The sequence below is a fragment of the Elephas maximus genome, chromosome 1 (assembly GCF_024166365.1).
Source record: "Elephas maximus indicus isolate mEleMax1 chromosome 1, mEleMax1 primary haplotype, whole genome shotgun sequence".
NCBI lineage: Eukaryota > Metazoa > Chordata > Mammalia > Proboscidea > Elephantidae > Elephas > Elephas maximus.
Window position 1 is genome coordinate 117,228,764 of NC_064819.1, and position 17,751 is coordinate 117,246,514.

At 40.5% G+C, this 17,751-nt stretch overlaps 1 protein-coding gene across 1 annotated transcript in view; it reads right to left on the reverse strand.

The window, feature by feature from the left end:
* Positions 1 to 17,751, reverse strand: part of PKHD1 (PKHD1 ciliary IPT domain containing fibrocystin/polyductin) — a 593,425-nt gene that overhangs the window by 397,834 nt on the left and 177,840 nt on the right. Inside the window, exon 37 of the mRNA XM_049894022.1 lies at positions 2,259 to 2,471. Within this exon, the coding sequence (XP_049749979.1) occupies positions 2,259 to 2,471 (213 nt within the window). The remainder of the gene's footprint in view (positions 1 to 2,258; positions 2,472 to 17,751) is intronic.

The window sequence follows — 17,751 nt, forward strand, 5'->3', positions numbered from 1 at the left end:
TGGGTAACCAACCAGTTACTTTCTAATCAGTTCTGACTCATGGGGATCCCATGTGTGTTGGAGTAGAACTGTACTCCATAGGGTTTTCAATGGCCGATTTTTCAGGAGCAGGTCACCAGACCTTTCTTTGGAGGTGTCTCTGGATAGACTTGAACCTCCAGCCTTTCAGTTAGCAATCGAGTATGTTAACCTTTTATACCACTGAGGGACTCCTCATATAAGACAGTGGTTCTCAAATCAGAGGATCCCTGTTAATCCTCAGGGTCCTTCAGATGGTCTAAGGCTGGTTTAATCACTGATCTATGCCCTCTTGCTGTCCTTTAGCAGTTTCCAGTGATAAACCATAGCATGTTGGGTTCCTGACCTAAGCGGCTGTTGGACTAGAACAAACACTTGAAGACAATGGCTGACATATGAACAGACAAAAGATCCTCATGGATACTGGGCTACAAGAGCAACAGAAGTGCTTGCAGATAAAGATAGGAGGAAAAAAAGACCTCCTAGAAGTAGCATGTAACAGTCAATATTCTAAGCATTTGGTATTTCTGTTCCAAGTAGTTACAGGCTTTTTAAATCTTTTGTATACAAAACGTGATCCCTGGTATCTAGAACATTGCCTGGCCCACACTGAACACTTAATAAATGCATGATGAAAAACTGGAAGAAGGAATAAAAAGAAAACTCTATGTTAATTACCTAAATACTTCCTCTCATAGTAATTGTAGTAGATCAATGATTTTAGTAGAACCTAGACAGAGGAAAATGGCAGGCTCCTCAGCAAAGCTACATGCAGTATCTAGAACAATTATTTTATGATAGGTGGTAGGGTTTTAAGGAGCCCTGGTGGTACAGTGGCTAGAGTGCTTAGCTGCTAACCAATCCCTACGAGGAAGAGTCCTACTCTGTCCTATCTGGTGATTATGAGTTGGAATCGACTCAGCCGCAATGAGTTTGGTTTGGGTTTGGTGGGGTTCTATTTTGTTATGCAATTATTGAAATGCCAGTGAAGATGAAAACACGTTTTCTGGAGATTAGGCCACTATTTGGAGCCCATATTTTTTGATATGCCTTTGTCTCATGCTATGTAACCACTGAAAGACACAAACTTAAAGCGCAGCATTTTAAACTTACATTATCCAGTTGTAACTAAGCGTTATCCTACCACGTTTTCAGTTGTGACTTTTAATTTCCTGAATCTGAAGGAAAAAAAAATCTCTTTTGCAAAGTGAGATTAGGTGATCAGAAGACATACGGAGTTGAACAGAAACACACTGTAGCCTAACGCGTGCCCTCTCCCAGGAATGCAGACACCCAGCCCATCTGTAAATGGGCTAAGCAGAACTGTAAATGAACCTTGTTCACAGAAGGGAAAACAGCAACAATAAATTGAAGCTGTCTCTGTTGAGTTTGTGATGTCAGGCTATAACACGTCAGAAACATGAGTGTAGCCTAGGTAACTGCATAGTCAGTTTTTACTAGGTTATGCTGCAGTGACAAACACAGATCTCAGTGGACTATGACAATAAAGGTTTATTCTTCACTCACATGCCTGACAGCAGTAGGTCATTTGCAGCTCTGCTCCAAGGTGTCTTCATTCAAGTTCCCAAGCTGAAGGAGCTGCCCCTATCTAGGGCAGGCTATTCTCCAGCAGAAGGAAAAGAGCAAAATGACCAAAAGATCACAACAGCCCTTAAAACTTCTGCTTGGCCATGGATTACATTATGCCTTCACCTTCTGTTGACCAAAGCAAGTCCATGCCTAAGCCACTCTCCATGGAGGCAGGGAAATGAGCTCTACCCACGGGGAGGCACTGCAAGTCACAGAGCAGTGCATAAAAAACCCCACTGCCATTGAGTCAGTTTCAACTCACTGCGACCCTACAGGACAGAGTAGAATTGCCCCATAGGGTTTCCAAGGCTGTAATCTTTACTGGGCAGGCTGCCACATATTTCTCCCTCAGAGCCACTGGTGGGTTCAAACTGCTGACCGTTTGGTTAGCAGGTGATCGGGGTGTATAATCCTTTTAGAGGAAGGGGAATGAATAAATGGGAACCATAAAATATTCTGTGACAGGAATGAGAACAATTAATATTTCTCATTTAAGGAAACATTGCCTGTGTCCTAGTTGAGCCTGTTTCCTCAGAATCTAGTAGCCAACGTGTGTGTTTTTTAATAGCTTTGTAATTTTCCCTTATTTCCCCCACGTTGACTAGACACAACTCTTTAACTCATTTTCTCTGGTCAGTTGCCTCACTCACCATGAAGGGAAAGAGTTCCATTCCTCACAGCCAGGAACTTGATTCCATATGGAAAGAAGGGGGTGGAGCGGGCACTCCCGTAGAGTTTTATCTGAGCTTTGCTTTGGAAGGGCTTGTCCTCGGATCCAATCTGGAGTTCTCCACCATGAGACACAAGGATGGAGTGGGCCCTGAGCTCGATGGGTCCTGAATCCATGAAAATCAGCTTGCCTCCTAATAATGAAAAAGAAAATTGTCAGTCTCTGGGACGATGAGGCTCGTTTCCTCTTGGCAATTCCAAAGTGGTGAAATTCTCTTCATTTTTATACTTCTGCTGGGATTTAAACTTATTTTATCTTGGTCTCTCTTCTAGAAGCACAATAGGGTGGATCAGACAGCTGGGAGTAGAAGTACTATATTTCTGAGCCAGCTTAGGTTAGTTATCAAGTATGCGTAATCCTTAATATGCCTTCCTTCCCAAAGTATTCCTGATGATAATAAAAGAGATGTTACTGGGAAATCCTCTTTAGCTCTGAGATCATATATATGCTAGCCCTCCAAATATGACATACCAAAATGCACTAGGACTGGGTTCTCTCTTTCCTTTGGCCCTCACAGTCAAATAGTCATGAAATACATTCAACTTCTATTCCTCTCTGATAAGGACATAACACAAAATATGGAATGAACTCTAAGTTTAAATATTTGTAGCTTTATTTATTTTTATAACAATAACCTAAATGCCCAACATTCTTAAAAAAAAAATTTTTTTTTTAGACTGGTTAAATAAGAGATGTGAAAGCTTCTATTTTTACCATGTAGCAACAGAGAAAAATGCTTACAAAATTAAGTGGGGGAAAAAAGCTAGCAAACAGGAGTAGAAGAAAATGTACCAAAATTACAAGAATGATGACAAAAAGAATTATAATGATGGGCTAACATCACGGCATTTGAAGCATTTTAGTTGACAGCATCATTGTACTTTATTTAGATAAGATAATAGACCCTAATTTCCTTAAGGAACTACTCTACTCCATGGAATACAGCTGAGTGGGACTGTCAATCCAGGTGCTCTGTCCTATCACAGTTTGAGTCACATACCCAGATTTCGAAAAGGAAATCTGGAGCAAAAGATTGAAAAGGCTTAGATCTCATTAATTCCTATGGTGTCATCCTGATGAGTCTAGAAAAAGTTCCTGCTTCGGAAACACCTCATTCCAAAGTGTAGAAATGTCTATTTCTGTGCCCGGTTTTCCAGACTTCCTATTGATTCTGTAAGCTACACAACACCTTTCCAATAAATTTCCTTTTTTAAAGGACAGTTGGTTTCTGTTAATTGGAACCAAAAAACCTAAACTGATACAGATGCTATTTTGCTCTAAAGTCCATTTTTTCTGTAACGGAGGAATACGATTTTAAAAAATTACTCTATATTGTGAGAGTAAATACTTAAGATAGTAAAAAGATACCCTCATCTTTATAATACCTTTATTCAAAAAGATTTAGAATATTTACATTTCCCACAGATTTCTCAATAACACCAGAATAATCAAAGTATCTCATATAAATAAACACTTTTACCTGAATGGACAATTCTCAGTCATTTCTCTACTGTAAGTGGTTTGCAAAAGACCTTCTACACCACACCAAGGTTTTATATTAACGACACCAGGGGTCTGAAAAAGCCTAGACAGGATAGTCCCCAGACCAGGTTCCAGTTTAGCTTAAATCACAGTCTGTATCATTGATCTTTTGGTTTCACACAAGGGTGTTACTCTTATCTGCTTTAAGTACCTAAATTTCCTATACACACACACACACATTTTCTCTGAAAGGATGGTGCTATTACACTTAATCTATAAGCCTATATACTGTCTCAATGATCCAAAGGTAGACAAAGGATGTGAAGAGAGCACTGTGACAGAAATGGCACCAAAGACAGTTTCTAGTATCTTGGCGAGGAGCAGTGGAAAACAAAGACTCTTAGCATACTAAATCTACGCCTAAATCCAATGCGCGAAATTATCAAGTTGGACTATTGTTGCCTTCCAGAAATCATAACTAGAAGTAGTTAAACATGTACTTGAGGAATGAGAAGAAAGAAGAAAAAGGCTAAAATGCCTTTAGTTATTTTGTTTACCTCCATCTTAGTACTGAGATAGTGATCAATAAATGCTTGACCCAATGGTCAGATTTGGAGACCACTTCTTTCTTGACCTGTTCTAAAATTTCTCTTCAGGTTTCTTCAGCCCTCTTCATCAAACTCTCTAGTCTTTGATCCTAAAGCCCAAACCACACAACTCAGTAACAACCATAGGATGTTTATTTAAATGGTTTGTGCTCAACTTCAAGCTTAATAGTTGGCAGTTTGAACCCACTTGATGGTACCATGGGAGAAAGGCCTGTTGATCTACTTCTGTAAAGATTATGGGCAAGAACACCCTGTGGAACAGTTTTACTCTATAACACATGGGGTTGCTATGAGTCGGAATCGACTTGACAGCAACGGGTTTGGTTTTGGTTTTTCCCTTTCAGCCACAATTTAGAATGACACACCCCACCTGGGTATCCAGTTTTTCCACCTGTAAAATCTGAATGGCAAGAGTTCCTCCATCAAAGAATTATAGTGATATTTATTGAAATAATGCTTGTAAATCCCTGGTACAAGGTTTGACACCTATTAGGCATTTAATGCAGTGGTGTCTGCTGCTCTCATCACACTCCTCCTCATCATATCCCCCATTATTTCTGTTACTGCTCACTTTCTACAGTCTTCCATTACTTGAGCGTTACTACACCATCTGCCTTCAACTTCTCACTGTCACTAGTCCTGACTTTGCTTCTGAAATATGGCATGTACATCATACTCAAAGGTAAATTATCCAAGAAATGAGAGGCTTTCCTTTGGCAATCTACAGGATTAATGCCAGAGTGGCACCATACTGCTTACCAAACATCCAATGGGCCCACTAGCAATTTTTTACTTTAATTTTCCCCTCTATTGTCAATATACATAGAAGTGTAATAGTAGTTATGAATCCTGCTGTGAACTAGAAGTAAGGAATGTGACCTGTGCTACAGGTCAAAGCTTATTCTGTCTAGTAACTCTTTTTTCACTCATAGCCACAGAACATTAGTGTCCCACCTAATTATCTTCAACTCGTAGGCCATGGGTTTGCATGGCAAGACTACCCCATTATAAATACTCAGGGAATCTGAACTGACGTTGATGAGCAAGCAGCGAAGGCAGGATCCCTGCCCTGGCTCCGCTATTGGCCTCTGAATGACATGACCCACATTAAGTCCTGTAAAATTGCTGGACCTCATTTTACCCAGGTCTCAAATCTGTCCTACTTAGCACCTAGCAATGTTCTCACCTGTAAAGCAGACAGTAGAATTGTATGTTGACTGAGGCACCTTCCAGCTCTAGAACAATTTGACATTCACTGCTTTAAAAAGGCAGTCAGGTGTCCATCTGACAATGATGAAGATATGAGTTTGAGTTTTCCTTACAGCACCTATGCTCTACTGAACTTGGGATTTCTCTTAGGAAAGCTATTATATGCACAGTCAGGGAAAACAAGGTGATATACTTCTGAAAAATCAGCCAATGAAAACCCTATGGAGCACAGTTCTACTGACACCCATGGTGTCACCATGAGTTAGAAATGAATTGATGACAACTGGTTTTAACATTTATTAGGCTCAACTGCTAACCAAAAGGTTGGTGGTGCAAATCCACCAGTAGTTCCTTGGAAACTCTATGGGGCAGCTCTACCCTGTCCTATGGGTAGCTATGAGTTGGAATCAATTCAATTGCAACTGTGGTGGCACAAATGGTTTGTACTAGACTACTAAAAAAGGTTGGCAGTTGGCATGTAGCTGCTCTGCAGAAGAAAGGCCTGGCGATCTGCTTCCATAAAAATTTCAGCCAAGGAGGCAGGGTCAAGATGGCGGAATAGCCAGATGCTTCCGGCAATCCCTCTTTCAACAAAGATCCGAAAAAACAAGGGAAACGATTATATTTATGACAAGCTAGGAGCCCTGATCATCAAAGGCAAAGTTAGAAAACGGACTGAGCAGCAGGGACAGGGAGAGATCATTCAGAAGCAGAGAGGAGTTACCAGACCTGAATCGCCGGGATCTCTCAGGCACCATTCCTGGGAGTGGCTGCAGCAGGCTGGTGGTAGCGCTCGGCCAGTTTCCTCAGGAAGAAGCAGCCAGCCATACAACTACTCACACCTCCAGAACCAGCGAAGAATGGTGTTCTCGGCAAAAGCTAAGTACGTGCCTATGCTTTACCGCGCCCCCGGACCCCAAGCCAGCTTCGATGGCTGTTGATTTCTCTAGGCCTGAGATAGGCTGTGTTGAGCACCCGGAGCCATCCTCCCAGCCTTGGAGTAAGAATAAATTCACAAATGGGGGGAAAAGATAATTTGCAAGCTCCACTAACCTGGGGAGCTCAGGACAGAAGTGGCTCCTGTCCAGGTATAAACAGTCGGTGGACTTTGAATACCTTTCCCCCCTGCATGGACCTATGTGGGCCTATTTCAGAAAAATAGGCCCTTATTAGCAGACTGCAACCATTTCAGCTGTGAGGTGAAGAGGTGGGTGTTTGATATTTGACATCACTTTGCCTATTAAATAGGGTCCTCATCTACTCACATCAGGGGCATAAGGACTGGTGGCTCCACTCAGGTCACCCAGCCACCCATAACAGGGGTCCAAGGATAACTGGTACCTCCCAGTCCTTACAAACAAAAGCATTGGGTGCCCATGGTCTGTCTGCAGAACCCACCCACCTGTACACTCTGGGGAACAGGGATGTGCTTTCCTCATAGACATTTGGGGGATGGTTCTCAGCCTCCTGCCTTGTTTAGAGTGTGACTCCCTGCTGCAACCAGATACTGGTACCTACACCAATCACTCCTGCCCCTCTAAGACTGTAGGGAAGAGCTTGTACCACACACTTGATGATCAGCTACCTGGACACCTAAGGTGAATCCATAAAAGAAAAGTGAATGGACTCCTAGACTGATATAACTGATAACAGCTCTAGTCATCTGGTGACAGGATATCAGAGCTCCAAAGGCAAAAATAATCAAGCTAGCTCACTCAAGCAACCCATTTGGGCATATCAAAACAACACAAAGCAAGAAGCTAGGTACAGTAAGCAAACATAAAATAAACTAATACAATAACTTATAGATGGCTCAGAGACAACAGTCAATTTCAAGTCACATAAAGAAACAGACCATGATCACCTCAACAAACTCTCAAAACAAAGAATCAACAGATCTTCTGGATAAAGGTGCCTTCTTGGAATTACTGGATGCAGAATTCAAAAGATCAATATACAGAACTCTTCAAGACCTCAGGAACAAAATTAGGAAGAAGATTAGGCAATACACAAAACAAGCCAAGGAACACACAGATAAAGTAGTTGAAATTAAAAAGGTTATTGAAGAATATAATGAAAAATTTAATGAGCTACAAGAATCCATAGAGAGACAGCAATCAGAAATTCAGAAGATTAACAATAAAATTACAGAATTAGACAACTCAATAGAAAAGTCAGAGGAGCAAAACTGAGCAAATGGAAGGCAGCACTGATGAGCTTGAAGATAAAGCACTTGGTACCAATACGTTTGAAGAAAAATCAGATAAAAGAATTTTTAAAAAATGAAGAAACTGTAAGAATCATGTGGGACTCTATCAAGAGAAATAACCTACGAGTGATTGGAGTACCAGAACAGGAAGGGATAACAGAAAATACAGAGAGAATTGTTCAAGATTTGTTGGCAGAAAACTTCCCTGATATCGTGGAACACAAGAAGATATCTATCCAAGATGCTCATCGAACTCCACATAAGGTAGATTCTAAAAGAAAGTCACCAACACATATTATAATCAAACTTGCCAAAACCAAAGATAAAGAGAGAATTTTAAGAGCAGCTAGGGATAAACGAAAAGTCACCTACAAAGGAGAGTCAATAAGAATAAACTCAGACGACTCGGCAGAAACCACGCAGGCAAGAAGGCAATGGGATGACTTATATAAAGCACTGAAGGAAAAAAATTGCAAGCCAAGAATCATATATCCAGCAAAACTGTCTCTCAAATATGAAGGTGAAATTAGGACATTTCCAGATAAACAAAAGTTTGGGGAATTTGTAAAAACCAAATCAAAACTACAAGAAATACTAAAGGGAGTTCTTTCATTAGAAGATCAATAATATCAGGTATCAACCCAAGATTAGAACACTGGACAGAGCAATCAGATGTCAACCCAGACAGAGAAATCACAAAAATAAATCAAGATAAAAAAACACTCACAACAGGGAAACAGCGATGTTATTACATAAAAGGATACAACATTAAACCAATAAAGAGGGGCTAAGAAATGTATGTAGTCATAGATCTTTCATATAGAGAGGAAGACAAGGTGATATAAAAAATTTCGGCCAAGAAAACTCTATGGAGCAGTTCTACTCTGTAACACATGGGGTTGGAATTGACTTGCCGGCAACTAGTTTTGTTTTTTTCACTACATACCAAAATCTTTAGTTATGTTGTCTGAAATGATCTTCAAAACAAGCTTCTGAGCTTGATCTCACATTCCTTATTTCCCAGAGCACTGCATGGGCTGAGAGAATCTAACCCTTCCAGGTCTAAAGCAGGCAGCAGCATTAGAACCCAGAACCATAAGACAGAACAACTTATATTCTATCCGATTCCCCAAACCCTCCCAGGTAGCTTTTTTAATTAATTAGGATTGTTTTCATAGTTACATTTAAGGAAAAACATGTGTTAACATAAGCAACTTTGCCTATGGCTTGTTTATAAATGATTTATTTTAATTTTGTTCATGTAGATATCCCTTGTCTCATTCCAAAAAGGATTTGAGGCAGACTACTGGGATTAAACCTGGGCTTTGTCTCTTGTATCACCAAGCAAAATATTAAAGACACGGAAGCAATTTAAAAACATCATCTACTGACAGGAACTAATAATGATACTAATGAAGGAAGAAAAGCTCAGCCCAAAGAAAATGGATGTTTTGTGTTGGTAAGAGTATTAAAACAGGACTAATTAATATAATTGTTATTCCCTGCTAAAAACCATTCCCTCCTCATGTTATCAGTGATACACATTAGGAAATCTAGGTAAACAAAGAAGAGAGTATGATGAGGAATTCAGCTGTTTTTACCTGATATAATTACAGAGATAATCAAAGTATTAGCTGCGTTGTGTGAAAGAACGTGAAGTTTATATTTAATTTAGCTCTGCGCCAAGGCCCCAAGTTTTTCATCCTCACCGTTTTTTAGCTGAAAATAAATATACAGTGGGCTGCTTTAAAGGAGAGTGACTTGAGTATGAGAGGGAAGTGGGAGGACTCTATTTTATAGAGCTTGACCCCATTTCTGAAAGCTGAAATAAAGAGCAGGGCGCCTTTGGCTGTGACCCAGAAATTGCTTGTTACAAAAGCTGAATGTGCCCAACAAGTGACCTTGGGAAAGTTTCTAAAAATCAATCAACCATCATTGTTACTATGTCCCCCTTAAAATATATAAATGAACACAACTTTACATGTAATCACTTCTTCCCATTAAATATCTCTTTTATTTATTGGAAAGGGAAGTAAAGGAGACTTTTAGCAGCTAGCTAACATTTGTAAAGAACATCAAAACCTGCTTTTGGCTAACCCTACAATTAGCCATCCTCTGTAACAACCACAAAATAATTTGTTGTGTGTGTGTGTATGTTTTAAGAAAAATGCACAGTTCTAGCAATTTTCTCCCTGGCAGAAAAAAATTTAGAGTGTAAATATTTTACTATACAATAAGATTCTTTAAAAAAAAAAAAAAAACCTGGCCATACCTGCTATCTTCAATTCTTTCCTTCCATTCTCTCTTGAACCCTTCCAGGTTGGGCCTTTGCCTAACCTCTCCACCAAAACTTCTCTTGTCAAGATCACAAATGGCCACCACATTGCCTTACCTTCCCCAAGGAGCTAGAAGCATTTGACACACTTGGTATTCCTTCTTTCTTGAAACTCCTTCTTCCCCTTACTTCCCCAGCACTGTACGCTCCTGATTTTCTTCCTACCTCCTAGGTTCCCCCTACCCAGGCACCTCTGCTGATTTTGCCTCATCATCCCAACTTCTGACACTTGGAGTGTCCCAAGACTTAGTCTTCTGACCATTTTTTCTTATCAGTCTATATACACCACTTTGGTTGTCTCATCTTGTCCTATGCTTTTAAGCATCATCCTATGCTAATGCCTGATGGCTCTCAAATTTATAACCTTGGTCCTCAACTCAAGACTTATATATCCAACTGTTTACACAAGATCCCTACTTGGTTGTCCCATTAAAAACAAAAAAATCAGACCCACTGCTGTCGAGTCAATTCTGACTCATAGTAACCCTATAGGAAAAAGTAGAACTGCCCCATAGGGTTTCCAAGGAGTAGCTGGTGTATTTGAACTGCCAACCTTTTGAGTAGCACCCATAGCTCTTAACCCATACACCACCAGGGCTCCTAGGCTTCTCAGTTTAGCATGTCTAAAATATGAACTCCTCATATTGCCCCACAGATCCTCCCATAGTCCTTCCCAACTCCATAAATGGCAATTCCATCCTTTCAACTGCTCAGTGAAAAAACCATAGAGTCAATTTTCCCTCTCACTCACCCAACAACAAATTCTTCAGAAAGCTTTATACATTCTACATTATAAATATCCCCATAATCCAACCACTTCTGGTTACTTCCACTTCTATCTCTGGGGTCTCAGTTACTCTCATGTCACCCCTGGATTTTCGTAACAGCCTTTGAACTCAGCTTCCTGCTTCTGCCCCTGCCCTTCACTGCAGGGTCTCTTCTCAAAATAGCAGCCAGTGTGATTTTTTTTTAAATGTAAACCAGATCATGTTCCCTGTCTGCTCAAAAATCTCTATGATGCGCATCACACTCAGATAAAAGCCTACCAAATCCTACAGGAGTTGGTCCTCTCTGGCCCAATCTCCCTCTACTTCGCCCTTGCTCACAATGCTGGTGCCACATCAACCTTCTTGTTCTCCCTGCCTCACAGCCTTTGAACTTACTGTGTGCAAATCTCCCCCACAGTAACCTATACCTGCCTTTCTTGCTGAATTTTTCTCCATAAAAAAGTACTAAGTAAATCTAACAAATGATATAATTTGCTTACTTATATAAGCAAACTCCATTAGGCCAGGAATTTGTGTATATTTTGTTCACTGCTATAGCCCCTGTGTCTAGAACAGTGCCTGGTACATGGGGAATGTGACAAGTGCTCACTCAACATTTGTTGACTGAAGGGGAGTTGAAGTTATGAAACAAAATGAGGTCTCTCATGGAGGACATTGTAGTGATAACAGAAAAGAAATTAAGAAAAGAAAAAAAAAACTTCAAAACACCAATATATAAACACTAGAATAAGGAAAGGAAGTAGCAAGCTTCTTGAGAGTGGATCGAAGAATTAGGAGAATGAAAAGAAGAATCAGAAGATTATGGAAATACAGGCTCCAGGAAGAGTTTTAAGAACTGCGAAGGTTGTAATTGATGGTGTCAAACCCTTTATGCCATTGGTGGTAGGTCAGGGAGGAAGAGGGCAGAGCCAGTTTGTGCTGGGTTAGGACGTGAATGACAGGTGATGAAATGAACCCAGAGATAGTGACTCTATTTTTAAGAGGAGGGAAAACCAGAGATGGCCTAGGGAGGGATTCAAGAACTCCAATTAATATGATCAGTGTCACCAAACTGGATAATTCACTTACCCAAAGCTTGAACTATATAAATTTTAAGATGTAAATTACCCAATTTACTATCTCCATTGATTAATCTCTAATCAACTTCTACGTCAACCCTAAATAATTCCTTTAAAATTTTAGCAGCCTGTATCTCCTTACTTTTCAGCTGTTAAATAGGCAATGGATCGTCTGGGGAGCCTCTGGGATTCCTTTCCCCTGGAGAATTGTAGGTGACCATCCATTCAGGGATACCACTCTGCCTGGACAAGACAGGCTGGCAGCATGATCTGGGCACATGTGGGGTACACTGCTGTAGCCTACTGCCCTGTGCTGCTGTTGGGTGGGGGCCAGGAGGAGATGAGACAGAGAAGAGTGGCATGTAGGGAAGGCAGCTGCAGCCTGCAGCCTGCGTGGTGATGGGGATGCACATAGCTTCCTTTGTTGGCAAGATCCGGATTAGACTTGTGCCTGATCCACTGGAGAAGGGCCTGGGAAGCCTTCGAGGTGGGCTTGTCCCCGACCAGAGAGGCGGAAAATCAATTTGGCTGGCAAACGAGAACCCCCAAGATCTCAGTCCACACTCCATAATCCTATCCACCAGCAGCTCAGGAAATAGATGCCTGGGCCCTCACATATTCATGGGGGATGTGAGGCATAAATCAGGCTTTAAGGATTGGGGGCAATGAGAATGGACTCTCTGCCTGGCTACTAATTAATCAAGCACTGAACACCTAAACCTAGCAACCTGGGACTGAGCCATGCACACGCAGGCACAGGCTGCTCTTGCTGGTGTTACGTTTCCCTTTTTTTTTTCCCCCCATTTCAATTAAAATAGATATCGGATGGAATTTTCCCCTTTAGCTGGTGCTGCTTATGCATCCCCCTGTTCTTCCTTTAATTAAAAAACATGCTTATTGCAATACTTCCCAGAATCACTTTAACGGTATTTTAATTGTAATGTCTCTGCCTGATTAAAAAAAGAAAATATGAACTAGAAAGTGTTTGCAAAAATGTTCTCAAGATGCAGGAAAAGAATCAGACACCTCCCTGGAACGGCTACCACATTTCAATTCCTTAATTAGCCTGGTACTGCCATCAAATGGGCAACGTAGGGGGAAAACATATCTGAAATAAAATCACCACTCAGAGTCACAAACTACACCAATTGAGAGAAATTGTTTTCGTCAGCTCAGATTTCCCTGGCAGGACAGGGAACCACGTCCAACTAAAAATGCCATGCTCAGGATAAGCACATTTAATGTGGCCAGCCAAGGTCCGCTGTTTTTTGCAAAGGGTCGCATAGCCTTTGGGACAAGAATAGCTGGGTTAGGTGAATTGGCTTCCAGTCCTGACAGTCCTATATGTTTCCCTTGATTGTTTTAGGTCAGTGATCTCTCAAACTGCCTCAGGATCACCTAAGGGACTTAAAACATAGATTGCTGCTCCCCACACCCAGAATAGGTAAGGTGCAGGTTCCAAGAATTTGCATTTTTAGAAAGTCCCCAGGTGATACTGATGCTGCTAATAGAGGATCACACTTGGAGAACCATAGTCTTGTGACATTTGATATCATCTAAAACAGGTTGAAAACTGCAAGGCCAGAATTATAGATTAATTCGTTTATTCACTCAACCAACATTTACTAATGATCTGTTATTTTCCAGATACCCTGGCAAGTGCTGAAATAAAGCTGTAAAAAATACAATCCCTGCTTCCAGAAGATCACAATGAACCTTAATTTTCCAGGGGGATGGAAAGACCCTAGTTTCAGTGAATTGACACAACTTTACAGATAATTGAGAGGGAAAAGAGAAATTATAACTCAGCCTTTTCCTTTTTTAATAAAAAGAAAAACTCATTAATTAACCTTGTAAATAAATGAACTCTATACTAATTACTGTCAACATATTCGTGGAAGACAAAGTGTAAAGAAATATTTAGAGGAACTCAAACGCTGAGATATAAACAAATGCCTTTGTCATCATAGCTACTGTTAACAATTACTACTTAACTAAATCGTGATTTCCATTCTACTTTCCAGAAAACCATTACTTCCTTTAACCAACAGTGCTTCCATGCATTTCAGTGCTCACAGCCCTCAGCTGTTCCTTGGATTTCTAAAAAGACACTTAAGACTCCAGAAAGAAAGCTATTTCTATTCAGAAACAGGTTAAAAAAAAAGAGTACTGTCTTTTCCCTAAAGTCTATGCCAGGCAGGTAAAACTCTCCCTAGCTAGCACATTACTCATTCATAAAGATAATCTTCCACCTTCTCTTTATCTAAGTTCAATTAGCATTGACCCAATCACATTTTGACCACTTCTACAATTGGTTACACTTCTCTGAGTGATTTGTTTTTTCGAAAGGTCCCAAGTATAATTTTTCACTGACTATTGTTAACATGATTTGGCTATAGCATGATAGTTTTAGCAATGAAAGATAATCTTTGTTTCCTCATAGTATTTATTTATTTTTAAAAAATGAGAGCATTCCTACCTTTACCTGGCCCCAGGAATATTACAGTAAATGAGAAATAATAGTAACGAAAAGCTCAGTCTCCAATATATTTTAATCTGCACAAGAACTCCATATATACAAGTATTCCAGGTTTCTAGTTACATTCCCAGCTCTGGATAAACAGGATCTGGGTATCATTAATCAACAAATGCAGTCCAGAGGTAAGGAGACACCCAGTCCTCAAGGACTGTATAAGCCAGACTACGGATTTTAGACCTGCTCTTAGGGGCTAATGGAAAGCCAGTGAGGGGAAGTTTTAAGCAGGGAAGTTTGAAACATTTATCTTTCATTACTGAAAATATTATAGCTTCTGTGCTAGGATGGGACTGGTCCTTTTCAGTAGCATTTTTCATTTTACAATATCCAAGTTGTCAAGACATAAAACTGTAAATTGTTTAATATCTATCTATCTGTCTGTGTGCCCATCTATTGAAAGCATGTCCTTTCTCACAGCAATGGTTTATCTTTCATTTAAGGCTAATCAAGTGTGTCTGGGACCGTTCTCTGGAGGTAATAACCTAAGTCATTGTCTGCTGGGGAAAAATAAGGCATTTCAGGGCCAAGTGTCCCCCACATTAAAAAGCCCTTGTCTCTGATCTCCTGATACAAAAATACTAAACGAAACTAGTCGCTGTCTGGGCTACTACTCTAACATCTGAGGATGCCAGGAAGGACTCTGATTATGGAGAAATTCTTTGAGTCCAATCCTGCCTCTTCAGATCAAAAACTCAGTCACTGATTCATTTAACAACTCTTTGAGTGCCTATTATGTGCCAGGAGATGCTGGCAATATAAAGGCAAACAAAAGCAGACCTGGATCCTACCTTCTTAGGCTTATAGCCTAGATCACACCTGCCCTAAAGGAAGAAAGGATTAAAAAAAAAAAAAAGCCTGAATGCTAAATTTTTAAGTAATTGATTTAAGGGTAATTCAAGTTATTAGCGAATTAAGTCTATCAACATTGCTTAGCTTTTAAAACTTGGGTAAATTCTTTCTGAGGTCAATTTCTTAAAAAGGCTTCCACTTCAAATTAAATGATTTAAATTATTGCACAGACCAGCCCCTTACAGGGCATCATGCTTACAGATACGGGAAGAAAGTTTATTTTTTACTGCACTGCCTCCACAGGGTTGCCCATACAAAGAATATTAACATCTAATAGAGGTATATACAAGCCACTCCCTTCCAGCAAAGGGAAGAGAATCAACATCATTTCTGTTTTGTGCATTGATTTAATGACCAAAGTTTTATCCAAGCCACAGGAGACTCTGTGGTTGCCTCAAATGTGAACTCAGGTCCCCAGTTTGCTGACCAAACTTCAGTGAATCAAGTTCATTGTATTGCCTGTGCATAATCCTCCAACTGTTGAATTGAAGGGTAGCTACTTCTCAACTGAGAGAGAAGGAAATTGAGCTAATCTTGTTTTATAGCCAACTTGCAGAGAAATCACTTTTTTTTTTCCTAAATTTTATTTCATTGTTGTTGAGAATATACACAAAACATACACCATGCAACATTTTCAACAAGCACAACTGCAGTACGATTAATTACTTTCATGCGTGGCCTTTCAAGCCATGGTCTTGCAACTCCCACGCAGGTGATTGTGTGATAAGGGAATTGTCGTCTACCAAGAGGACTAGTCAGTTTTGCTTTAAAAGAGAGCCAATGGCAGAGCAGAGAAGGGAGCCTACCACCACCACCAAGGAAGGAGCAGCCGGCAGCAGAGACCTCGCAGCAGAGACCTCACTGCAGGAGACCTCACAGTGGGCTGGGAAGAGAGAAGGTGGGCATGGAGGGAGAAAGCTGAGTGCCTTTGGGCAGACACTGAGGGCCAGGGAGAGCGGAATGCCTGCAAGCTCAGCTGGGGAGAGGCTGTCCTTTTGGAAGAACTGTATCCTGAGTGTTCTTGAGCCATTGTAACTGCTACTTCCCTAATAAACCTTTTGTGAGTACGGTCTGTGAGTTCTGTGTGGCCATTGCAATGAGTTATTGAACTCAGTAAACAGTACTACGGGAGGGACAGGCGTTGTCAGATTAGTAAAGGTGGCAGAGAGAGAAGGCTTGTCTGGCCTCCACCTCATGGAAGTCAGCCTTGTGCTGCTGATCTTGGTTCTCCTTCCCCCTTGTGGGGTTGGAGGAAGTCAGACACCTCCTCCATGCTGTTCTCACAACCATTTAGTGACACTGTCACATTCTTCCAGTTACGCAACCTTTCTCTCCCTCCTTTTCTGAGTTGTTCCTCCCTCATTAACATAAAATCACTGCAGATAAATTACTTGAAATTTACCAATTTGCAACAAACATTTCCAGCCACAGAACCCTCTCAGGCTGACCAAGATATACTATATTTATGAGAGAAAGAAATATTAGTATAGAATATTTTGTTTTTATCAAAACCCCAAGGTACCTTCAGTTGGATTTCCTTCAAATCTAAGCTAGTATGGGGACGCCTTGAAACTCAGCAGGGAGTAATCAGCCCAGTGACTCATACAGGCCTGATGCACAGAGACCAGAGTGACATCCCAGGGAAATCCTGCTTCACAGCAGTCCCAGGTCATTTCATTGTAAACATTATCTGAAGCAAGCACCTGCTGATTCTGAGAATAGTTCACACCTAACTAGAAGGAGCCAAGTATATAACCTCTGGGATAAAAAAAGACTGTGCTTGGCACAGCACTTAATACTTTGCTCTGGAATTTTCAAACATTTGCCAAGAACAAAAAAAATCTACAATGAACCTGATAGTTGATCAAGAGATGTTCCATCTCAAACAAAGAATATGCATTTCTACACCATAGAAATCTCAAATATAATGGACTCAAAAAGATCTGAGTGTCTTCAAAACTGGACTTAAAAAACCAGTTTGGAGAAAATGAGACCACGTTCCAAACTGCACCAAAAAATCATGCTTCCATGAAGTCAAAGTAAAAAGTAAAAAGGAGCATGAAGACAACAAAATGGATCAACTCTGCTATTTCCACCTGTCTGGTGTTGCAAGAGGGGGGAAGGCTAAAATTTTTAGCCTTCCCCCCTCTTGCAACATAAAGAAAAATGCCTCCCCCCCGCCTTGCAACACAAAGAAAAATACTTCAATATACATTCTCAAGATAACTTGAGACAAAAGCAATCTAGGGTGCTTATGACCTAATTTTTTCAGTAATTCATTTTACTTTGTATACAGAAGCAGCCACTCTATCAGTTAATAAAATAGAGAGTTAGGCCTG